Raw genomic sequence first — 26,527 nt, forward strand, 5'->3', positions numbered from 1 at the left:
TGGGAGTCTGGTGAGGACTATGGACCCCTTCTCAGAATTACGGTCTTCAATGCATAAAATAAGACACAGGGGATTACAAAGGAAACCAAAGGTTGATGAAAATAAAGATGTATTTTTTCTGTCCAAGTTCACAAACCTCCTGAAATCTATCCATGGACCCCTTGCAGAATCAGGTTAAGAACCTCTGAATTCTAAATATTATTATATTTTGTATATGCTATTACATATTTCTGCAAAAATTACCCCCCAACTTTCACACGTACAGCACTTCATTCCTGGCACCTAGGCCAGAACAAACTCTCTTTTCAAAGGATTATGGGATTTAGATTGGGAAGGGACCTTAGAAACCATCTAGTCTGACCATCTCACTTTACAGATGAGGAGCAGAAAGAAGGGAGTGGCCCAAAGCCCCACTGGTAGTAACCAAAAGAACTAAGATTCCAATTCAAGTCTTCTAATCGCAAATCCTGGGCTCTCCAACACACTTCACTGTCCCTCAACTACATGTCCTCCCCATTGAGGAATCCAATTCTGGCCTCTTCTACACCACTACATTAAAGACTTCCAGGCAGTTGAACATGCAAACAAGTCTATGCATGAATTCTTCTCTCCTCCACCCAGTCCTGAAACTCTTCTCCAGGCTCCCCATTTAATTTCAGATCTCACCTACAAGGATGTCTCAGAAGTTTCAAACCCAAAAGAAAATGAAGAAGAATGGATACATGCCTCAACTTTTCATTCTTCCTCATTCCCTCCCCCCATATCCAGTTGCAAAGTGTCAATCCCTCTTCCACAGCATCTCTGCCATGCGTGCTCTTACTTTCACTCACATGGCCCATCACCCTAGAAAAGACCTTCAGCACCTCTTGACCTTCTAATTGTTCTTCTAGTTTCTCTCTTCTCCCTAATACACCCTCCATAAGGCTGTCAAATTGATATTCCCAAAGCATAGCTCTGACCATGTCATTCCCCTGCTGAAGAAGCTACAATGGGTCCCCATATCCTCTAGGATTAAATAAGTAAACACTCCTTTGTTTGACATTCCAATCCCTTCACAATATAGCTCCAGTCTACCTTTCCAGGAAAACTGCCTGTTACCCTTCTTCATGCATTTTATTTTCCAAGCAAACTGGCCTACGTGCAGTTTCCCATACAAGGCATTACATTTCCCAGGTCTATGTCGTCATACTGGCTTTCGATGCACTGCCCCCTCCCATTTGCCTCACAGAATCCCTAACTCTCTTTAATGATCAGCTCAAGTAGAGGTAGTGGTACACTGGTAAATGTTTCACAACCGGCTCTCCAAAAAAATACACACACATGCAAAGACGTGTATCTTGGCTCGTGTTATCTCTCACACCTGCTTTGTTTTGCTACCCTCCCCCAACTGTCTACCTGCTGAATTCTTACCTAGCTTTTAAAGCCAAAGCAAATGCTACTTCCTTTCAAGGAGCCTTTCCTGATGCTTGCCAATTCACAACGTTCTTTCTCTCCTTAGACCTTGCACGGTTCTTTGCTTACACCTCTGGATTACTCGTTATCTATGTATGTGGCATGTCCTCCCACTAGAATGTAAACTCCATGAAGACAGCAACCATGTTTGATCTAGGCTTAAGCTGTACCTTCCCCAGCACCTACCACAAGGCTTAGCACACAGGATGTGCTTCTTAAATATTTGTTGAACTATATTGAATTGAATAGCCACCATCTCACCATAGGAGAATCACTTAGCTGATTCACTCAGTCCTCTGCTCCAATATCTTCAACTGGCATTCTCTAAGCCCAACATAGGCCTAACTGAGCACTAAGCTTTAGCCTTCCATGAAAATGGCTACCCACGGACAGAAGCAAGCAGGATTTTTCTCTCTGATCTCCAGAGGAGGAAGATACGAAGAAAAGTCATAGAGAGTCCCCTGTTCTGTCCCTCCCCTTCCACCCACTCCTAGTGTCCAGGTGATAGAAAAAGGCAATAAGTGAAAACTACTGGTAAGTGCAGAGAATTCTCACGAATCTGAGGGGCAGAGGGGATCTGCTGCTCTCCAGGAACCAAGGACATAATGGGAGATAAAAACAATAATAATAACTAGATATTTAAAGTTTGCAAAGAACTTCACATTTGTAATTTCATTTGATTCTCACAATAACCCTGGGAGCTATGTTCTACTATTATCCTCATTTTATAGATGAGGAAACTGAGGCAGACAGCAGTGAAGTGACATACCTAGTAAATGTCTGAGGCAGGACTTAAACCTGGTCTTACCTCAAGCTAAGACAGCCACATCATACCAAGAGAATTTTAAGACTAAAAGAAATCTACTACATCCTCAGAGATTCACAGAAATTAACATGGGATGCCATAAGCCCAGGATACCATCCTGACTAAAATAGGAAGAAAAGAAGCAGACTGAAATAGATAATATAGGTTTGTCTAACAGCCAAAGACTCGGGTGATTGGACAGAGGCATCCAGAACCTGATCCAGAGGTATCCAGATCTCTAAATAGGTCTTAATATTTCAAAGCTGAGCCCCATACCTATTCTCTCTGTCAATGAATGGCTACCTATATGGCTAACTCTCAGCAATACTGTGAAAGAAGTCAATTTGAGACCATACCCACACCCAGAATCACCCAGAATCTCAAGAATTGGAAGAGCCTTGGAGTCTAACACCTTTCTGAACAGCAATCCTCTCTATAATAAACCAAACTGGTAGTCATCTAACTTCTGCCTCAAGACTTCCAGAGACGGGGGACTCACTACCTCCTAAGGCAGCCCATTTTATTTTTAGGCAGTTCTAGTTAGACATTTTTCCTTACCTAAATCTTCCTTCTTACAGCTTCTAACTTAAGGCTAGTTCTGCCCTCTGGGGCTAGGAAGAACAAATCAAGTGCTTCTTCCATTGAAAAGCTTTTCAAACAAGTAAAGACAGCTCTCCTGTCCCTCTCTAAGGCTTTCGTCCTCTGGTTAGACATCCTCAAGTCCTCAACTATTCCTCTTACATTAGGGTTTCCAGGCTCTTCACCATCTTAGATCACCCTCATCTGGAAGATTGTCCATGTTCTCCCTAAAATGTAGAATATATCCTTTAGATATGGTCTGACCAGGGCAGAGTATAGCAAGATTACCACCTTTCTTGTTCTATCTAGACTTTTTTTTTTCATATGGGGCAGCTAAGTGGCGAAGTGGATAGAACACCAGGCCGGGAGTCAGGAAGACCTGAGTTCAAATCCAGCTTCAGACACTTAATAGCTGTGTTACCCTGGAAAAGTCACTTAATCCTGTTTGCCTCAGTTTCCTCATTATAAAATGAGCTGGAGAAGGAAATGGCAAACCACTGTGGTATCTTTGCCAAGAAATCCCCAAATGGGGTCACAAATACTTGGACATGACTGTCATGTTTTATACAATTCAAGATTTAGCTAATTTATTTGGCTGCCATGTATCACAGTTGACTTTCATTGAATGCTGAGTCTACCAAAGACTCCAGATCATTCTCACGGGAGCTGCTGTCCCACCATGCCTCCTCTACCTTGTACGAATGGGCTCAGTCAAATGCAAAAGTTGGACTTCACTAGCACAGTGCCTGATACATAGTAGGTGCCTCACAAATGTTTGTTTCCTTCCTTCTTTCCTATAAAATTTCATCTTATTAGATGATATTTTTAATCCTCATTCTTCTGTAATATGTGCTAACTATCCCTGCTAACTTTGTATCATCTGAAACATTAACAAACATGATGTCTATGCCTTCATCCAAGCCACCGACAGAGATGTTAAGCAGAAAACACCACGGGCAGATTCCTGGGGCCCTCTACTACAGACCTCCCTCTTCCAGTGGCTATTAATCCTTCAATGCTGACTCCTTGGGTCCCATAAGTTGGTCCATTCTGAATCCACCCAACTTTATATCACCTACTCCATATCTCTCTATCTTCCCCAGAAGGACACCATGAGAGACTTTGTCAAATGCCCTGCTGAAATGCAGGTCTCCTAAGTCTGCAGCATTCCTGATATGCCATTTTAGTATTCTCATCACAAAAGGAAGTGGGGTTAAAGTGGCATGACCTGTTCTTGACAAAGTCATTCTTAGTGCTTATAGCTCCCCTTTCTAAACATGAACAAACTATTCCTTTAATTTGTTCTGAAAGAAATGAATCTGTAATGGCAGGTTTGGGGCCTCCTTGGACCAAGGGAAGGGGAAACATTTGGTGTATTTGGTGGCAACAGGGTGCTCCCCAAACCACACCACACAGACCCCTGCCTTCTCTACCTACAACCAAGGTCAGACCTGCTTGGGGACATCAAGGGCTACAGAGTTATAATATATACCAGGAGCAATCAGGCTGCCAAGACATGCATGTGAGACATGATCTATAAAATGGGCCAAACACCCAGACCAAAAGACCCAGGAGGAAGAGAAAGAAAAGGAGGAGGCAGTAGCTTTCATCCCAACATTCGCTAACAGATATAGAGTGAGAGCTCTCTAAATATAGCCTTCTATATATACAGCCATGTATTCATGTATATGTCTGCAGCAAGCCTGTTGATCATGTGGTATCCAAAGGTCACCAAAAAAGCTGGCTTAGACTCCTATATAAAAAGCATGTATAAATTAAACTCCGAGTCACCCAAAAGTCCTAAGCCTCTGTCACCTTCAGCATCACTCAGTGAGAGAACGGCAAACATTCCAAATTGGTGTGAATGTCATCTCTGCCATGTGCCCCCTTCCTGATGCTTCTCTGCTCATCATAAGCATCTTTCCGAATGAACCAAAATCACCCCCTTCATAGAGCCCCCCATACAGATCCAAAGGAAGTAGGAATGGCAACACCATCAATTCACTTTCTACCCTACTTCCCCAAGGGTCCTGAGCTATGCAGCAAGGGCAGCCCTAGTTCCATATTCACTTAGTAAGGCTTTATTAGGTACCTACTATGTCCTAAATGTCCTAGATGCTGGGAACACAAAAGCAAAGCAGTCCCTCCCCTCAAGCAACTTATATTCTATTGAGGCAGCTGGGTGGTACAGTGGCTAGTGCTCTGAGCCTGGAGTCAGGAAGACCTGCATTCTAATCCAGCCTTAGAAACTTGCTAGCTGTGTGACCCTGGGCAGGTCACTTAACTGCTATCTGTTTCAGTTCCTTCAATTATAAAAAGGGGAGTCATAATAACACCTACTATCTAGAGTTGTTGTGAGGATAAAATGAGATAGTATTTCTAAAGTGCTTAGCATAATGCCCGACACATAGTAGGTACTTACTAAATACCTGTTTCCTTCCTTCCTTCCTCCCTTTCTTCTTTCCTTCTTTCCTATTGGAGGTTAAATATATAAAATATATAGAAAGCAATTGCAGGATTGGGGGCAGGGAGGTGTAGAGATAAGGGGGTGGTAGAGAGTATTAGCAATTAGGAGAATCAGGATAGGCTTCCTGTAGGAAGTGGCACCAAAGCTTCAGGAGCCTTGAAGAAATCAGGGATTACAGGTGAGTACAGAATGGGGTTTGCCCTAGGACGGGAAGACTTCTTATATAAGGAAAAGTTGAGTCTGGCCTCTAGCTTACTCACCTGAAGTACCCTGAGAGAAACCTGACCTGGTTCTCAAAGAAGTTATGAGTACAGATGACCCACACCTTCAAAGACCTAATGAAGAAGCCATTGAAGAGATTACCAAAAAGACACGGGTAGCCCTGGAGAAATCTGTGTCTCCGAAGGATGCTGCAATTCTGCTAGTTGGAGCTGCAGACAACGGAGCTCCATCTTGATACATCTGGCACACACCATCTCAGTAAGGAGTGGCTTTCAGCTCTAGAGCTAAGCTAAGAAGCATTCAGATGGTGGAAATGCAGAAAGATCCAATGGAGTCTTCAAGACTCAAAATTCATTAGGAAATTTTGGTTGCAGAAGACCTAAATAATGATAGGTATTAAATTACCATGAGTTGTGGAGTCTTAAAGTACTAAGAGCAAACAAATCCTTTCTGCCCCAATATGGGAATTTCACCATATCTATACCTCAAAATTCTGTTGGCTTGTCTTCTCCTTAAAAAAAAAAAGTATCATTATCATCTGGACCTGGGATTTCACAAGTGTAGGGATCTCCCATCATAGATCAGCAACCATTCTGCAACATAAGTACTCTGAAAGCTACCTGGGGCATCATTTGCCTACACACATGAAGCCAGGTCACGGTGACTCTCAGGCCGACTCGCTATCCACTGAGCCTCCCTGCCTCTCCTGTCTTCTTGGGCCCACCAACTCAATTATTGCATCTCTGTTTATTGACTATTTCATAGGAACACAAGATTTGCAGCTGGAAGGGACCGCAGGGATCATCTAGTCCAATCCTTCTTTATGTAGATAAGGAAACAAAGCTCAGAGGCATAAAGTGACTTACTCAAAGTAGCTAAGTCAGGATTCAAACCCATGTCCTTTATCTCAACTCAAATCCAACGAGTTTGTTTGTTTGTTTTCACTCCGCCACAGAGTCTAGTTGGAAGCTGCAAACTGACCCTCTTCCCCCTCAAACAGATTCTCTCTCCTAATTTTGCTATCCATTCTCCCCAGCTCAAAACCTCTGACCTCTCTTCCTCCATTAAGTCACTAAGGCCTAGCCATTGTTTCTTGGAAATCTCTCCCTCACCTTTTTCCTTCTCCCTTTCCCTTGTCAAGGCCCTGCCACTTCACACCTGGAATACTGCCCCAGCCTCCTACTTTGCCTCCCTGACACAACAATAATATTTAACCTCCACTCACCCCATGTCATAAATGAGAACAGTGAGGTTCAGAGAACTTTTACTGTTCATCCCTCCTCAAACCACAATCCTGGCTTTCTCTGCCACACCATGGAAACCTCTTCATCCTAGAAGCTCCCTTCACCCCTGGACTATTTCTCACATCAGAAGTACTTTCTACCCTTTCTGTCTCTTCCTCTGATCAGGCTGGTTCCTCCCAAAACCTCCATTCTAAGGAGGAGACCCAGGCTAGTCCGCCCTTCTGACTCTCCCCAGGACTTTCTCTACCATGTCCCTAGACCAGGTTACCTTCATCTCCTCATTGTTGTTCAGTCATTCAGTTGTGTCTGACTGTATGTGATCCCATGGACTGTTTTCATAGGATTTTCATTGCAAAGATACTGGAGTAGTTTGTCATGCCCCCATTCACAGATGAGAAACTGAGGCAAATATGGGTTGAGTGACTTGCCCAGGGTCATACAACTAGTAAGTGTCTGAGGGCGGTTTTGAACTCAGGTCTTGACTCTAGGTGCTCTGTCTACTACTACTGCTCCACCTAGTTGCCCCAGTTGACTTACTCCATTAGAACTCAAGCACAAAGCCTGGCCCAAAGTGAGCTCAATCAATGCTTCTTGTTGTTACTTGTTCTGTTAAAACTACAAACCAGCAGTGGCTCCTTATTTCTTACCACATCAAATTTAAGCTTCTTCACATGGCCCCCAAAGCCATTCACAAATTTGTAAGATCCCACATTGCTTTCCCCTACTCGCCAATACAGACCTGCCACTCTAGTCAAACCAATCTCCTCAGCTAGGCTCCCTCCCGCTTCTGTCTATACCCTGGTGGTTCTACTCTCCCTAACCTTCTCCAGTTATCTAAATCTTTCTGTTTTAAAAGGGTCAGCTCAACTTCCATCTCCTTCCACCAAAGGAATGCCCCTTTGATTCCTGCCAGCTCACATGGAGCTCTCTCTTCTGACTCCTTTATCACTACAATCCACTACAATCCATTTTAGTATTTAAGTGTACATGGTTTTACATTATTAATAGACTGTTTCAGGCATGTTAATCATGTTTCCCTCATAAGATTTTAAGGCTCTTAAAGCCAGATAGCTCATCTATACTCTACTTCTTGTGTTTCTCTGGTATTATCTAACACACTGCTGAACATACAGTAGATATTTCATAAAAACTCAATTGATTACCAACTGCATTCAGCATTCGAATTCCAAACCAAGATGGACTCACCTAGAGGGTAATAACACATTGTGCAAGAGTAATTAATACTTTTTAGGAAATTGGGACCATTAATGGTGGCCTACTATACCTGACAAGGAATGATGGGAAATCGGTCATTCTCTGGCCAAAAGAATACAATAAGTAGAGCCCTCCCTGCAGCTGCCCACTAAAATCTAACAAACACTACCCACATTCCATTGCTATACAGTAACCCATTCATGAGCCATAATTTGAAAGCCTGCATTTCACCCATGGACTGCCAAAGTGGGATGACTGTTGCAAATACCGGAGACCTCCCCTCAAGAGTCCCAAAGGATTTCTCCCTAATTTAAGGAGAACAACTTCTACAGTCATATGGCCCTGCCTTTAAGTGTTGGAAAGGTTGAAGAGGGGGAACATCCTGGCTCATCTGTTACCTCAGGTAAACCCCACTGAAGCTAGCTACCCCACAGAGAACAGATTAGAATCAATGCTTTGACTGCCCATTTTCTTTCCCTCTCCCAAGATCTCTCTTTGCCAGTTCCTCTCTTTCTATCCTTGTGATACCTCCACTTTTGATTTCTCATTCACAAAATCCACAACATACCATAAAAATTTCATAGAGGAAAATGCAATGTCAGCAGACTCGCTGGGCATCCATTATTCTTACTAAAGAAAGTAACAAAGGTCAATGAGATAATAGAACACAAAGTGTATTAATATTGGTTCTTTAAGGTCATTATCTCTGTAACCCTTGCAGAGGAGGAAATTCTGGATTAATGTCTTATTTAAGATGAATCAGTTAATTTAGTCTCAAGAATGAAAAAGCATTATCAAGGCTTCATGTTCCTACTCCAGACACCGTTTCGTGTATAAATGTTCTAAGAAGATTGATAAGACATTCACACTCACAAAAAAAAGAAAAGAAAAAAGAAACACACTGAAAATAACATCACTTCCTGGTTTTAGAGTTTACAAGCAAATTTAGTTCACAGCTCTGTTTCAGAAACTAGGTGGCCACTGCTACTTGGGTAAGGGTTATTTCAGGGAGTACAGATTGATCCCAGGAGTCGCAAGCTTCCAGACCCTGGCTGAGAACTGACTAAATACGCTGGGTTTGCTATGTCAAAATAGATACATCCACCAACTCTGAGACAGAGAACAAAGCTCAATGCGGAAACAAATGAAAGCAAGAGGCCCTCAGAAATCTTGTGTTTCTATACACTAGTCTGCTTTTAGACGTCCCCATAAAGCCAACTTCTAAACAGAACTCATTCAAATAAAATGCCCAGCACTCAGAGGTCAGGTTCACTAGCTCCTCTAGAAATAACCTCTCTTCCAATGCTCTGACCACACCACTCTGACTCTTGTATTCTCCTTCCCTCCCTATGGGTCCTATCCAATAAGACAATGCTTAAATTCCTGCTAACTGGAAATCCACAAGGGATCGAGTATGGCAGGTTCCCACAGGCTACCTCGCCCCTTCTTTTGCCACTTTCCCTTCTACCTTCTCCTCTCTAATACTAGAGATAGAAAGAAGAGTAGGACAGCACAGACTTAGAGAAGAAATACAACTGAAAAACTCATTAGGGAGAAAGGAAAGCAGTAGATGCAATTTCTCCCATTTGGACTGCCCTGCTAGCCCGAGCAGCAGCTAACAATGTCCCTGACAATCTGTGTGGCCTCCATTTTGTAAATCTCTTCTAGCCAGTGTGCTCTGATACATCCAAAAGAGATGAAAGGAGGAGGAAGAGGATGCATAGCAGCCAGGGGTATAAAAGGTTGGATAAGAAAGCAAATGGGGTGTGTGTGTGTGTGTGTGTGTGTGTGTGTGCTTTCCTCACTTTGTTATCTGTGCCCCTTAATGAGCTACCTATTCTACCTGAAGAGAGAAAGCAACTGATAGGGGTAGGATGCAGGCCAAATGGACATGGGTTTTTCCATCCTGAAGCTCTCAGAGAGAAATGAATACCAAAACTCTATTCAAAATAGTCCTTTAGCTATTTCTAATGGAGATCGAGTCCAATTAATAAATACAAATGAATCTACCCTCACTAAGTATGATAAAAGGTTCCTTTCTTGGCTCCTACCTTCTCCCACCACACCACCACCACCACCACTAACTCCCACAAGTAAATTCCCCAATCTCTTTTTTTCCATTAGAATTTAAACAAGTTTGGAAAAAGTGACCATTGCACCAGTAAGAAGACCATTTCATTATCTTCCTTTCCTGTCCTAGGAATCATAATATGTGACCAAAGGCATCCATTGTGATTACTGCAGTTTCCAACTGTCACTATTGAAATGGTATAGCTGACAGGATTGAACTAGAAGATTACTAAGCACCTCACCAGTTTTAAGTCCTATGACCCTATGATTAAATGGGGAAAAGACATTTTCTGTGTGTGTGTGTGTGTGTATGTGTGTGTATGGAGAGGGGAATACCAGGGTTAGGGTGCAGAGGCTGAGGAGTCAAGGGCTCTCTAGTCCCTTTTCTTCTTTCTCTATGGTGGTTGTAGCTTTCCTGCTGCAAATCTGGAGATGTCTTCCCCACCTCCCCGACCCATTGCAAAAGGAACAAATGAGCTTGTACAGAAAAATATTGCCTCCTGCCTTCTGAATACTCCCTGTCATGGTATCCCCAAAGCCAAGTGAGTACTCTTGAGTGTGGGTGCTCAAGACAAAGAAATTGAATGGAGGTACTAAATACCTTCACTAGGGGGAAATGGTCCCCAAATGAAAAAGAACAAATCCAGGCTCTGGAAAGCTGGCTTCACCATAGGATTGTAAGTACTTGGCTCTCATGCCTTTGCTAACTTTTGGCATGCTTCTCCTGCTAATATTTTTTTTCAATCCATCTTTGGTGTGGGCCTGTTCATCCCCACGAACATCCTACCACCCACAATCCAGTTTCTTTACATTTGGGTCAAGTACCACAATTATTATCAATTTTAGGAAATGATAAATTATCCATGAGCACAAAATTCAAAACACTATTTATTTCACAATAGAGGCAGGACTAATTAGCCTAATGTCTGAGGATCTTGTCTACTGCACTGCATTGTTAAAAACCATCCATGTCTACTCTGTACTGCTGCAAAGACACATTTTAGAACCAATTTACTCACTTTCTCTGATATAACTAGCTAGGACCTAAGCCTACCATTGCTGTCACTTTAGCAAGAGCAGGAAAAAAAAAAAAGGTAATTTCCCCCAACAAAATAGGATAAATTAACTCACTCCCCATCACTTTGCCTTCTGAATAAGCCAGTCAAGCTAACTCAGTTAAGGAGCCATATAATTCTGCATCCAATAAAAGATTTGCATCTACTTTGTCCAGGTCAATAATTCACTAGCAACCTGCAGGCTCCTCTCTCCTTAGAATGAAAGGTTCCCTCAGATTACCAGTTGGATCATGAATTCTAACCCATACTTTAAAAAACATGTGTTTTATAAGTTTTGGTCAATCCCTGGTGTCAACATGTCCGGGCTTCAAAAACTGGGAAAGACAGTAGGATCAGTTGGAAGAACTTTCTCTGTAGAGAAGGCTGGGGGCAGGGGGAGGGCCCAAATTCTGTCTTCAGGTACTTGAGGGGCTGTCATAAGGAAAAGGGACTAGGCTTGTTCTGCTTGACTTCAGAGGTCAGGACGGAGAGGAATGGGTGGAATGTAGAAAGAGTTCCATTTAGAATTTAGAAAGGAAACATTTCCTAACAGAGCTGTACAAAAATCAAATAGGTTGTTTTTAAAGGTCCCTGTTACTGCTTGTCTTCAAGTGGAGACTGGATAATGGCTTGTGTGAAATGTTCGGGGGGGGGGGGATTCCTGTTCAGGTATGGATTAGACTTGTTGGTCTCTGAGTTTCTTTCCAGCTCAATTCCTGTGGCTTCCCATGAACATAAAAGCTGGAACCACAGGTTTGTTACTGAAGGGCTCTACTACGTCAAGACACAGATGTCTGAATTTGCCATCCCTTCTAGGGACAAATCCCCCTGACAAGTTCATTTGGAGATCTGCTGGCATCAGCAGACCTAGAAATAGGAAATGAAGGCTGCTTGCTTTGCTAGGAAATTCAGATTACAAAGTAGCATGACAAGGAAGCTCCAACTCAAAGTTACCAGCTGCATGCTAGTTGGCTGATAGATTTAAACTCTTGGGAGTGATCAGGGGCCAGTATGATCATATTTAAATGTATATGTCAATTGATGAAATCCTCATACCAAGGGCATGCAGTTAGTCCACTTCCGAATAAACAGTACACTCATTGAAAGCGCTAATGTAAGCAACAATTTGAACGACTTTTAATTCATTTCAGTTTTCTACATTTAGAAAGGAAGAGAGGAATTCACTTTGTTTTACAAGCTTCATGGGGTAGGGGGGTGCTAAGGGAGTGGTGGCAGGCAACGGAAAAGGTAGAGTAATTCTAAGGTCAGCTCGCTGTCTTGGAAAGAGAACTGAACCTGGAATAAAATGATTGCCATTTGAATACTGGCTTTGCCACTGACTGGCTGTGTGACTTCAGTGCAAGTCACGCTACCTCCCTCAGCTCCAGTCTCCTCATCAGTAAAATAAGGGGATTATTGGAACTAGAGGAGGATATCTAAGGACCCTTCCCACCTCTAAATCTTCTGAAAACAAAGCTCTCTATTGATCAGTGCTTTCTGCAAGCATTTTAGATTTTCATCTCTAACTATAAAAACACACATGCTCTCTTTATTCCACATGTCAGTAGCAGCACATTTCCTAGTTGGCTCAGCAACCCTCCTTAAATGATTTTATCAAATAGCAGGCCCAACCTAACAAGTAATAGCAGGTATCTTTGGGTGGTGGACAAATCCATGTTCTGTCCTGGGACCTTAAATCTTTGAAGTCTGCATGCAGACTTGCTCCTCCACTCTCTGTGTACTGAACACACTGCAGATGATCCTACTTCTCTGTACATAGCCTCAACCCTTTCCTAAAATTATCTCAGGCCTCCATATTTAGTCCTGGGTGACCCACTCACAGTCCCCTTCTGCTTGGTTAAATCTGTCTACAAAGGCCTTCCACCTTAGGAGAACGGTATCATCTTTGCCACCCATGGGCAACTGAATGACACCCAACCTGCCAAGTGAAAATGCAGCAAGCCTTCTTATTTTGAGACTACAAAGAGCTTCAGGATAGCTCACCAAAGCAAAGAATGGCATTCCAAATGAAGGTCTTGCACTGCCACGCTGCAATCCTTCCTTGAGGTAAGCCGTTTGAAGTCCCCCTGTTCAACAGTGATGTTTACTAAGGGATCTAGGGTAGGCAGAGGTGAGTTAAGGACACGGTATAAAGCCTCTCACTCCTTTAGCTTCAAAACCAGATTGAAAAAGGGAACTTAAACCATTTTCTTTACTAAAACATGTCAGCATCATGCCTGCTCCCAAAGCAATCTTCCAAAAGAGAGAGGATTGCAGGAAAACCACTGTTGCAGAGCACATGTTCTAAGAGTCTACAGAATGTAGCTCCTGAAATTCCACTCGAGTGCTACCTATTATTAACCTCCAACTTCCCAAGTTTGGGTAGGAAAAGCTAAACATAGCTATTATTACTGAGCACATCAGAAACCCCCAGAATGGAAGGGGATTTCCAACCATTTTGATTAGTTAATCCTCAGACATTATGTGAGGCAATACCTTTCCCATTTTAGGAGGCTTTTCCTGAGGGAACCACTCTGAAGAGCTGTGTAATCATAGTGGTCATTTTCCATCAATAATTTTCATAGAATTCCTACGATTAGGAAATGTATTCTTCTCCCCCATGATCTCCCAATGAACCAATTAATTCTCACCACTCAGGGTAAATTGAGTTCTTATCAAATTATTCGCCTCCAACATTCACAGTCCCCACTAAAATTTCAATACAAAGAAGTCAGCAGCTCTATTCAGTCTTTGGCCCACCAATAATATTCCACCATTGCTAGTAGGCTCCAGGCATATGCCTGTCCCTGGTGGGTGCAAAGCACTCAACTCTAGGATAAAAAGAAAATAGGAATTAATCCCAAAGCTTTTAACCACAAGCAACCACACAGACCAGTTTTTATTCTAAGAGAATCTAACAGGAACCTCAAATTTTACCAACATATTTTGATGTAAAATTAACCATGATAATCCCAGCAAATCTGCTCACATGGGATCTAGGTACCTGCCAGGAGAGTAAACAGACCCATGCAACAAATTAAAGACCAATGCTAAACCTTCCTCTAACCCCACTTCAAGGAGAGATAACTCCAAAGGGGTCTGATAGGCTCTGAGGTGCCTTTTGATAGAGGATCAATAAAGTAAAAATGTGGTCCTCAACCACTTTGCCTTGAGTCTTTTTTTTTTTAACAAAAATGTATTTACCTACTGAAGTTGGTCTATCCAAATGGATGGTAATTTTTCAGTTCTCTCTACCCAGTCCACCAGGGTACCTGAAGTAGTATGTATCACTGAGGGAGAGGAGGAGGCCTTAGGAATGAGTAACTGAGCCCAGGAAGCCTCATTTCTTTTCCCTTCTCTGCCACAATGACCCAGACTGGATTTTCATGGGCAAGAGTAAGAAGGTGGCTTGTCAGATTTCTGCTGAGGGAGGAAATCTATGCTTGCTCTACCAAGTTGAATGATAGCAACCAACACCTCGAAGGACCATTTTAGTGAATATGTTAACTGCGCATGCAGACATGTAGCAGTAATCCCCATGTACAAATACATCACTTCACAGATCTGGTCCAAGCATCTAGGACTGTACTATACCATATTAACTGGGTGCTGCAAGAAGTCCTACAATTTTCATGTAAACTTCACATGATCCCCTTTCTCTCTTCTGTTCTACCTGTAAAGCTGCAGTTGGCTAAAGCAAGTTTGGCCCCCTGTTGTTTCTCTTCCAACCCAATGAAGACCACAGAAAGTGGAGAGTTCACTTGGTCCTCCTTTGGACTGGCCTACAACTGATGAGCTTCTGGTATCTAACACTCATCAAGGGACAGGAGCAGCAGCAGAGAAGCCACAGCAACTACCACCCTTCTTTCCTCCTCCGAGCACCCCTCTCTCAAAGGCTCCTGTCCTGTCATGGCCAAATGACTCTCTTTTGGGCCGACCTCAAAGCTCTAACCAGAGCTCCCCTCTGCAATCTTAGCCCTTTGGGTGGAAGAGAGTGGAATGGCCTGGCCTGCCCAGCCCTAATTTGAGTCACTAAGAGTAATCCAGTTCCCCACGGAGCAACATGGTAGCTCCAGCTTTGTGTCTGGTCTGGCAAAACCCTAACCCTCTAAAGCAGCAACCTCTTATATTGCCACCCCCTTGTCCCCTTCAACCCCCAACCCTCCGACTGATTCCCTACTCCCGACCAGGGCCACAATCAGGCTGACTCCCGACCCACTGCCCTAGGGCCCTATCCCTTTTAAAACTAGGGTGGCCATGCAAGTGGTGGGGGCAGGGAGGGCAGGGCAGGGGAAGGGAGAGGAGGTGGGGAGTGGCAGATGAGAGGGTCTTTGGCAAAGGATATGGCCATTCGGTGATCTTTTTGGCGTATTTCCTCACCACATTGTCCTCACTGAAGAGGAACAGAGACCGGTTGACCGTGAGGCAGTTCTGTCGGACGGGAATAGGGTTGTACAGAGCCATGGTCCGGGCTCGCTGCGCCATGGATTGCTTGTACATCCTTTGCGCCCCAGGCTGTCCTCCCTGCCGGCTGCCCCCGGCACCCCGGCCGCCTCCACCTCCCACGACTGCCCCAGCGCCTCCTCCGGCGCCTCCTCCCCCGTAGCGGGGCATCTCGTCTCCGAACCGGGCCATCCTGCAAAGAGGAAAGGGCCGAGGGTTACGAGGCTGCGGCGGATGCTGCGGCGGACGCTGCTGCTGCTGCTGCTACTGCTAAGGCGGCTGCTGCTGCTGCTGCTGCTGCTGCTGCTACTGCTGCTACTGCGGAGCAGCTCCACATTCCATCCCATCGGGCGGCGGCGGCAGCGGCTCGGCTCGGCGGGGCGGGCGCTGTGCGGCTCAGGCAGCAGCCCGGCCAGAGCAGGGGCCAGCAGCGGCTCGGGACATCTTCCTTGCTGTTCGCGGGGAGGAGGGGCGGGCAGAAAGGTTGCGGGGGCGGGGCAGGGGGGGGAAGGGGGGGTGGAGGATGGGGTGGGGGAGCAAGACAAGCAACGCAAATAATACCTGATGAAGAAATCAAGGCAAACCTCTCTCCACCCCCTCCAAAAGGTCAGTTTCCTCCCCAAAAAATCAACCGCAGGTTCCCAGATCCCCGCTGCCACATAGACAGTTTTGAAAGAAATGCGGACTCCCCCAACCCCCAGCGGCCCCCCAACCGGGAACGCGATGCAACCTTCAATCCCTCCGATGTCCCGGTCAGGACTGCATTTTTCAAAAATGATTTCTCTCTGCAACTGAGTGCGGTTCTACCTTCTCCCGCAAAAAATCATTTAAAGAAGAAAAATGAACAAAAAAAATGTATTCTTTGCAAAGAAAAGAAAACCCAGCAGATAATACCCTCCCCCCCAGTTCTATATCACTTAAGCATTTGCTTCTGAGCCCTAAATAAATAAATACATATGAAATAAATGTAGAAAAAAATGAAATACAAATTAAAGGGAAAGAAAAGGGGGTTGGAAAAGAGGAAAAGATTGGGGGGGTTGGAGGGACTGGGGAGGGGGGTGAGGGAAGATGCTCGGAAGATCGCGTTAGGCTCCTTGAAGACGCAAGGCTGTTTGCTCTTCCTGTATCCCCACCCGCGGCTGCTGCTCCTGCCCTGATGTGTGTGCGTGTGCGCGCGCGCGAGCGCGCGTGTGTCTCAGTTTGGCATCATCTTAGGGCTTGAATGCAGCAAGGAAATTCGGTAAAATCCGAATATGAAAGCCCGAGGAGTGTTTGCCATCCACCATCTACTCATGACCATTGCCTGGGTGCTGCAATGCCTGACATTTTTTTTCCTGCTAGATTTCGCCTCCTTCTTTTGAATTTGCTAAAATAAGAAGGGGGGCGGGGGGGAGGGATTCAAGAGAGAAGGAAAGAGAAGAGAGTGGGAGAAAAAAAATGGGAGAAAAGGTATGAACCACTGGCAAGCTGAGCTATAATGAGCAGCGACTGATCAATTTAATGTGGGAAAGAACAGCCCAAATATTTAGCACATGATGTCTTGGGGACCAATCACAGGAGGTGCTGCACGACCAAACCCACCGGAGTTTGTGAGGGATAGAGATGGTGGGGAGGCAGAGGGGAAGTTGGGACAAACCCCCCTCCCCCCAGGAAGCCTAGAAAGAAGATCTCGCTTTTTACCTCCCCACTCCCCACAAGGACTCCAATGGTAGTAGTAAACTGCTGTGCTTCTCACCAGTTCCTGGCCCGAGGAGGGTGTGGTGGCAGGCTGGCTGAAGAAAGGTGAGTGAAGTGTAGAGATACCTACCTACTCAAGCTCTAAAGAAACTAGGCATATTCTTTGAAAGAGAAATAAAAACCAAGCCCCTCTGGGAAGTCTGGAATTTGTCTTCTGAACTGAAAAACAATAACCAACCACAGTCTATTTCTTGTTATCAGATGCTAGCATTCAAGGTAGGTGGCAAAGAGACCACCCTTGGGCCATGAGCTGTCTTGGTCACAGCCCCTAGAAGGTCCCCCAGGCAAAGAAGCAGGAAATGGTTAATCTCCTGGAAGCTGATAATTAACCTGCCGGCAGCTCCAGCCGGGGCAGGCCTACTTCCCTTCTCCTTTTTGCTAGCTCTTCCTTCTAGCTGGCCATGGAGTTAACACCAATTGATTGACTTGACTAGACCTCTGGGAAGAGTTGGGCAGTCCTGTCTTCTTTATTAGATTCACCAGGGAAGCTCAGAATGTTAGAGTGGGAAGGAATCATCTGGTTAGACCCTCTAACTCTAGAGCAGGAGTGGGGAGCCTTCGGTCTGGAGGCCACCTGTGGCCCCTCTAGGCCCTCAAGTGTGGCCCTTTGACTTTGAGGCCAAAGGTTCCCCACCCGTGTTTAGAGGACACTCCGGCAGGTAACTTAACTTACCTAAGGTCAGAAATCTCAAAGAAAAGTTAATTTTCAGCTCACAAATGTCAGAGTTGGAAGGGGTCTTCAAGACCCCTGAGTCCAACCCACTGTTTTATGGAGGAAAAAACTGACACCCAGAGTGGGAAGTGAGATTGTTAATGACACAGTTAGGATTCAAACTCACATCTTCTGACTTCAAATCCAGTTCTCTTCTCACTTTTTTTTATGTAAAAAAATGTTCTTTCTTCCTACCTGGGTTCTGCAATTGGGTTATCCTTTTTAGGCTATCTGTCCAGAGGGACCCATCCTCCCCAGAGCAATGCAATCAAATTGCAGAAAATATTACTAAGCCAAGAGGGGGTTGAAGGAGGGGTAGGACAGAGAAGGGTGAATCCATGCAATCTTAGTGTGAATATGTGGACATTTAAAAGCATATGGACAAAAACAAATTATCTTTAGGATTATTAACTGTTTTCTAATTTTCTTTTCCATTAGCCTGCAGTGTGAGTTAACTAGACAATCATAAGATTTGGAGTTAGACCACCTTTGAATGGAACAATGGATTTGGAATCAAAAGAGCTGTTTTCTAATTCTGGCTCTCCTGCTTACCACTTTGTATGATTTTGGGCAAGTAATTTAGCCTCTCTAACCTCTACACCTATAAAATGAGGGTATTGGACAAGATGACCTTTAAGGTCTCTTCCTAACTACGTATAATCTTAAAACATCTAGTCCAACTCCCTCTGAGACCTACAGATAAAAAGTAATATTCCCAAGGCTAACAAGTAAAGCGAAAACTGAAAATGTTAAAGGAAGGGAGGAGAAAAAGCAACTCATTTATATCTGCAGAGCATAGCTGTAACTCAACTATGGTGACCAAGCCTTTGTTCCAGAGTACAGACATCAGCAGTGGGTCACAGTTTGTTCATCCCCAAGGAGGTCCTCTGACCAGCCATCCCACATCTACTTGGACTTTGAGGACTTACTGGCAGCTGCCCTTCTCCTTATGCCCTCATTCCTAACTTCCTCCATCTTAGAAATCATTGCTAAAGAAAAGGGAAATCTCAGCATCATCTGATATGGACCCTCAATTTTTGAGAGAGCAGAATTCAAAGGGATCAGCAAATGGTAGTCAGGAATAGAGACAAGACTGCCCCTTCAAAAGTTAATGGGATGGGACTCATGGCTGGATTATGCTCTGGAAGGTCACAACTTATTCAAAAGAAACAGAAAATGGAGAATTATTATATATGAAGAAGATGGAAAAGTAGAGAAGTATTATGTATAAAGAACACACATTCATATGTAAGGAAATCCAGAACCTGATAAGGTAAGCATGGTCAAGAGCATTTGGATAAAGAACAAAAGAAAGAGAGACAAAAGTCACATTATTGTGGGGTTATACCACAGACCACCTGGACAGAAGGATGAAATATTAACAAAGAATTTGGGAGAACAAATGAGCATGGGAACATGAAACAGCAAGTTTGTGTAAGGCTTCTATGGATTCAATGCTGAATAACTGCTAGAGCTCTTTCTCTGTCAAAAGAGAAGGGGGAATAAGCATTTATATGGTGCCTACCACGTGCCAGGGGTGGTGACTTGCTCAGGGTCACACATTTATTAAGTGTCTGAGATGGAATTTAAACTCGGGTCTTCCTTACTCCAAGCCTACTGTTCTATCACCACCTCAAAAGCAAAGGTGCTGATAGATTCTTGGGTCCTTTCATAATATTTTCATTCTTCAAAGAAGAGAAGAAAGCATAAGCAACTCTGCAATTCTGGACTGGATTCTAATCAAAAAGGAGAAACTAGTGGTTGATGTGGAAAAGATCAGAACCTCCATCTCAGAAATCATTGCTAGAGAAAAGGGAAATCTCAGCATCATCTGATATGGACCCTCAATTTTTGAGAGAGCAGATTTCAAAGGGGTCAGTAAATGGTAGATAAGATTGAACAGCCTAAAATTTTAAAAGGTAAAATAGACCCAAAGGGACTGAAAGTTCTCATGCATTGAATGCTAGAGGCACAAATAGAATTTTGATAAGGAGGGAAAAGGGGAGCTGTCTAAAGAGACTAATGTGGTTGCAAAAGGAGCTCATTGAATAAGGCATATTTTTTAAAAAGACATGTACAGAAGAGGAAGCAAGGAAGAGGAAGGGGGAAAGAATAAGCTTTTATGAAACACCTACTATGTGCTAGGCACTCTGCTAAATGCTTTACAAATATTATCACATTTGACAGGTAACAGAGGGTGGATCTGTTGAATGCAACAGATGTGTTTACATGCCAGCTATGTGCAAGACCCTGTGCTAAGCACTGGTGTGTGTGTTGGAAGGAAGATAATGAGTTCCATTTTGGACATGTTGAGCATAAGATGTCTTTGAGACATCCATGTTGAGATATCCAAGAGGAAAAGGTTACAGCTAATAGGACAAATAAATGTGAAAATCTTCTACATGGAGATAATTGAATCCATGGGAACTGACAAGATCATGAAGTGAAATCACAGAGAGGGAAAAGAGAAGAGCACCCAGGATAAAGCCTTGAGGGACATATACAATTAGCGGAGATGATGTGTATGAAGATGCAGCAAAGGAGACTGAGAAGGAGCAGTCAGAGAGTTAGGACAGAGGGTAATGTCACCAAAACCTAGAGAGAAGGGAGTATCGAGGAGAAGAAAGGTAATTGATAATGAAAATGAAATAATCCTTGCCCTAAAGGAATTCTACTAGGCTGGGAGGGAAAAACAAGAGAGGAGAGTGGAAAGGCTGGCCTGAAGCTTCACATCAAAAAAAAGCATAAGGTCCTGGCAACTGCTTCCATCACTTCCTGGCAAACAGAGGGAGAAGAAATAGAAGCCTTGTCAGATGGGCTCAAAGATCACTGCAGACGGTGACTGCAGCCATGAAATTAAAAGACACTTGCTCATTGGAAGGAAAGCTATGGCAAACCTGGATAGCATACTAAAAAGCAGAGACATCACCTTGCTGACAAAGATTCTTACAGTCAAAGCTATGGTTTTTCTAGTAGCAATGTATGGCTGTAAGAGTTGGACTAGAAGGAAAGCTGAACATTACAGAATCAATGCTTTCAAGAAGACTTTTGAGAGTCCCTTGGATAGCAAGGAGATCAAATCAGTCAATACCTAAAGAAATTAATTCAGGCTGTTCACTGGAAGGTCAAATACAGAAGCTGAAACTTACGTACTTCAGTCACATGAGATGACGGAACTCATTGGAAAAGACCCTGGTGCTGGGAAAGGTGGAAGGCAAAAGGAAAAGGGGACAGCAGAGGAGAAGATGGGTAGATGGTGGCATGGAAACAAGGAACATGAACTTTAACAGACTTTGTGAGATAGTGGAGGATAGAAGGGCTTGGTGTGTTCTGGTCACTGGGATCATGAAGAGTTGGACATGACTGAACAACCAAGGTAGAGAGTGAAGTGGGCAAAAGAGAGATCACACAGTTCTTGAGAAATATTTGAGGAAGGAGAGAATAAGAGCTAAGGAATCAGGGTCACATTTTTAATACAAAAGTGTAACATTGGTGCTGTACCAATTATATCAAGATACCAAAAGCTCAAAATGAAGTAAAGCTGGTAATGAATGCTAAGGAAAACTGGACACACACACACACACACACACACACACACACACACACACACACACCCCTTCCCAAATGTACTTACGTGATTGATTTTTTTGAACTGAAATATTATTTTATTTTTATCCCTGTTAAATTTTGCCTTGTTTGTTTTAGTCATTCTTCTAGCCTGCTGGGATATTTTTGAATCCTCTTATAAAGAACCATAGATTTAGGGCTAGGAGGCTATAAGTTTACAAATCAGGAAAGTGACTCACAAAGAGTTACCCAATATTACACAGGCAGGAAGTAACAGGGGTGCATTTTGAAACCAGGTCCCCAGACAATAATTCCTGGGCTCTTTCCTCTGCATTATACTGTCTTTTAACTGTTAGCCATCTTTCCCAGCTTTGTATTACCTTCAGATCTGATGGTACTGCCATGCCTGCCTTTGTCCACTCATTACTCACCAAAAACATCAGAGTGTTGGAAAGTGAGATTGGATGCTGGCAAGACCACAGGGCTCAACATCTCCCTTCCACTGTGTTTCATCACCATCACTGAACACCTACCGAACTGAATTGAATTCAACAAACCTTTATTATTAGGCACAAACTATATGCAAGGCCCTGTGGACAAAGACAAAATAAAAAAATGAGAGTCTCTGACTTCAAGAAACTTCCATTCTTCTTGGAGGTTGGGGGGAACAGTTAGGATATGTACACAAATAAGTAAATACAACAGAATATATAGTAACTTAAAGAGGGATGTCTGAAAAGCCCTCATATAGGAGGTGGTACCTGAGCCGTATTGTAAAAGAAGCTGGGAATTCTATTATCTGGGGTAGAGGCCAGATAGAGTACTGTCTATGGAGAACAGCTAGCAGGCCAGTAAGCCTGGAATGTAGAGAGCAGGAAGGCAAGTAACAGGACATAAAGGCTGCTAAGAGCCATCCTAAGGAGGGCTTTAAGTGCCAGAGTGAGGGGCTTGTGTTTTCTCCCAGAGACAATGGAGAACCATTGGCTGTGTGGGGCATGGGGAGAGTTGACATAATCAGATCTGTGTTTTAAGAGTATAAATTTAGTGGCTGGGAGGAGGCTGTATTGGAGAGAGGAGGAATTGGAGGCAGGGAGACCTAACAGGAGACTATTTTAAAGGGGTGATGAAGGCATGAGTGGATATCAAAGTTCTGTGAGTAGACTGAAAGGGAGGGATTTGAGATAGATGAAGGTAAGATTGAGAAGATGATGATACAGTCAAAGAAAAATGAGAAGGAGTAACCACACAGGTATGAGGAAAGCTAGGAGAAAGACATCTTATGAAAACCATGAGAGGAGAAAATATTCAGGTGGAGGTAGTAAGTGCTTAGTAAATTCTGTCTGTCTGTCTATATCTCCATTTCCATAGGTAGTGAGCTATCTCTCTAATTAGCTGTTAAACCAAAAATGAGGACACATACAGAAGGCTCAAATGGAGAAACTTAGTCTTCGTCTTTCCTGATGGTAATAGAATGGTAATAATAGATGGCAATAATTGCCTCCAGGTGGACAGAGAGGTATCAATGGTATACCTCCTTTCAGACCAACATGTGGCTGTGAACATATGGCACCTCTGGGTGTTTCCCTCTTTGTGTTTATTCTTCTCAGCTCTTAGGTGAATGAGTATCAAGATGGAAAGGAACAGACTGCAACCAGGTCAGTAAGTCTATAAACACTTAATAGGTACTTAATAAAGCACCTACTGTGTGCCAGCCATTTGTGCTAAGTATTGGTGATACAAATAAGAAAAAGAAAGACAGCCCCTGTTCTCAAGGAGCTGACAATCTAATGTTTTGTTGTTTAGTTGTTTTCAGTCATGTCTGACTCTTCATGACCCCATTTAGGGTATTCTTGGCAAAGATACTGGAGTGTTTTGCCACTTCTTTCTCCACCTCATTTTACAGATGAGGAAACTGAGACAAACAGGATTAAATGACAGGGTCACATGGCTAGCAAGTGGCTGAGGCTGGATTTGAATTTGTGTCTTCCTCACTCCAGCCGCAATCTAATGGGGGAAAATGATACAGAAAAGGAAGCTGAAAAGGGGGAGAGGGGAGTCACCAGGGGATGTCTAGGGTGGGGCATGATGTTTGTGGAGTCAAAAACCAAGCAGAGGAGTTCAGAAAATGAAGAGTTAACTGGAAAGTTCTGAGCCCTTTATAAAGGAAGGTTTGGGGAGGACTTTGTTGCTTCACCCTCCAGCCCTCCAATCAGAGGGAAGAGGCAGCTGAGGGTGCTGAACTGAATCAATCTGCATGATGATGAGATTTCAAGGTAGGAGCTTCTCCTGGAGGAGGCATGATGTTCCTGGAGTTGAAACCAAGCAAAGCAGCTGATGTTAGCCAGAAAATTCTGAGTCCTCTCTAAAGGAAGTCTTTGAGAGGAGTTTTCATTGCTCCACCCTCCAGCCCTCCAATCAGAGGAAAGAGGCGACTGGGAACGCTTATGAGCTTCAAAAGATCAGGAGAACTAGCAGAGTGAGGAGCACCTGCTTGATGCAGCTCAGCAGTGGATTGACTTGGCAGCCAAGATGTGCGCAAGGTTGCTTTGCCTCACCCAGAAGTGAACTCGATGGTGGGAGGAATGTTTGTAGCAGCCACTTTAAGTAGGAGCCCACTCAGAATTGTTTTGCTTGACTATACATGTTTATAATACGTTTTGCTTTTTTGTGTTTTCTCAATGGAAGAGGAAAGAAGAGGTGGGAGGGAAAGAATTCAGGGCTTAAAAAATAAAATAATATTAATTTTTTTAAACAAAAAAGGATGAGTCCACTCTCCTTAGGGACCTAGGTGTAGAGGAGAAGTCTGTCCTGGTTTGGGGAAATGTTTTTATATTTTGGCTCTTTTGGAGGCAGCAAGGCGGCACAGTAGATAAGAGTGCTGTGCCTGAAGTCAGGAAGACTCATCTTCCTGAGTTCATATCCAGTCTCAGACATTTACTAGCTGGGTGACACTGGGCAAGTCACTTAATCTTGTTTGTCTCAGTTCCTTATCTGTAAATTGATCTGAAGAAGGAAATGGCAAACCATTCCTGTATCTGCCAAGAAAACCCCAAATGGGATCCTAAGGAGTCAGACATAACTTAACACCATAATTTTTTTTAGTAAATATTCCTTTGTGAAAGCTAATTGATGTTAATTGTGTATTAATAATGTTGAGATTTCGATGAATTATTCCAGAGATATTGGTAGATAATATTGAGGAAGTAACCACTGCCTATTGATTTTGAGAACACACTAGAATTAGGGGTTGAGCCAACAGCATTATTAAAAAAAAAAAACCACTACTCCTCAGGAGTACCACTAGAACCCTAAAAGGAAGCTAGAGCAGTAGTCTTGCTCTGGGAACACAATCTGCTAGCGCTATCGTGGGTTGGGAGAATAGCTCTGAGTTTCACCAAATTTGTTATTATCTTGCTATTCTACTCCATTAACTGCCTTTTGCTTAGAATTTATATATCATCTGGATTGATGTGGTATGAGAAGATGTCATCAGTGAGAACTCAGACCTGTGAATCTGAATAGACAATTATACTTACAGTACCATGAACCTAGGTCTAGCTTAGCGGGGGGCCACCTTGATGGGACTCTAAGATATAGATGTAGGAAGTGTCTAAGGCAGGATTTTAACTCAAGTAAGGAAGACCTGAGTTCAAAACCTGCCTCAGATACTTACTATGTGGCCCTGAGAAAGTCACTTAATCACCATCTGCCTCAAGCTTCTTCATCTGTAAAGTGGGGATAATAATAGCACCTGCCTTGCAGAGTGGCAGAATGAAATGATATAACCCATATAAAGTACTCTGCAAACCTAAAAGCCCTATATTAAAAAAAAAAGCCCTAGATAAAAAAAAAATCTCTCCCTGTGTGTGTGTATGTATGTGTGTGTACAGGGTATCAGTGCAGTTTTAAGCTAGTAAAGCTTAATTGTATGTAATATATGCATACATATACACATATACATATATGCATATAGATGTATACCTAGTATAATTTCCATCAGCAGTTCTACTTGGTTTTGACTCCACAGAACATCATACCTTCCCTAGGATAGACTAATCATCTGAAATTTCATCACGCCATACCGATTGACTCAGGTTTTGATGCTCAACACCTTCTCAATCCCCTCAATTGCCTCTCCCCTCTGATTGGAGAGCTAGAAGGTAGAACAGCAAATTCCTTCCAAAGTCTTCCTTTACAGAGGTCTCGGCACTTACAGAACTTTCCAAGTAACTCTCCATTCTTCATCAGCAGCTCTGTTTGGTTTCGATCCCATGAATATCATGTACCTTGCCAGGTCCACTCTGGTGTGCTCCCCACGCCACTTACCCTGCTTTTTAGCTTCCTTTTGTGTGTCTTCCCCCATTAGATTGTAAGATCTTTGAGGGCAGGAACTGTCTTTGTTTTTCTTAATTGTATCCTCAGGACTTAGCACAGTGCCTGATACATAGCAGGCACTTAATAAACGTTTATTGAATTAAATGGAATATATGATATACTATGCATATGCATAGTCCCTGCCAGGACCACCGCTCTCTTTGTACTATAAGGAGACATCCTGTCTTCCAGAGCTAAGGCCTAGCAAGCAATCTGTGCCCTGAGCTTGGCAGAACGACAGTGCTTTGCGCTCACCCTCTGAATGGACTCAGCCACAGCAAAATCCCAGAACTGTTTCACACCAGCACCAAATAGTCCCTGAGGTTGGACAAGCACCTGCAGAAACCACATTCAGGTCATGAAGCCCTGCTACGAATCAAACTTATCTCACTGCTGCTGTTACCCCTCATTGTCAGGGCTACAGCTCATTGCATAACCATTGGTATATGTATTGAGATTTGCCCACACTAAACTGGGTCTCCTACTAGAGGGGGCCCCAGCACATGTGTCTAGTTTCCCTCCTCCAGTGGAATAAAGAAAGCTTTTTGCTTGTAACCACTGTTAACTCTTTGTTTTTCTTTTCTT

General features: G+C 43.5%; 1 protein-coding gene across 1 annotated transcript in view; it reads right to left on the bottom strand.

The window, feature by feature from the left end:
- The window catches only part of CACNA1A (calcium voltage-gated channel subunit alpha1 A), a 251,744-nt gene extending 235,742 nt beyond the window's left edge, over positions 1-16,002 (bottom strand). Inside the window, 1 exon segment of the mRNA XM_020995037.2 lies at positions 15,455-16,002. Coding sequence (XP_020850696.1) covers positions 15,455-15,744 — 290 coding nt within the window. The 5' untranslated portion in view covers positions 15,745-16,002.
- Positions 16,003-26,527: the final 10,525 nt, after the last annotated feature.

This window comes from Phascolarctos cinereus, unplaced genomic scaffold (assembly GCF_003287225.1).
Source record: "Phascolarctos cinereus isolate Bilbo 61053 unplaced genomic scaffold, phaCin_HiC Scaffold_4;HRSCAF=312, whole genome shotgun sequence".
NCBI lineage: Eukaryota > Metazoa > Chordata > Mammalia > Diprotodontia > Phascolarctidae > Phascolarctos > Phascolarctos cinereus.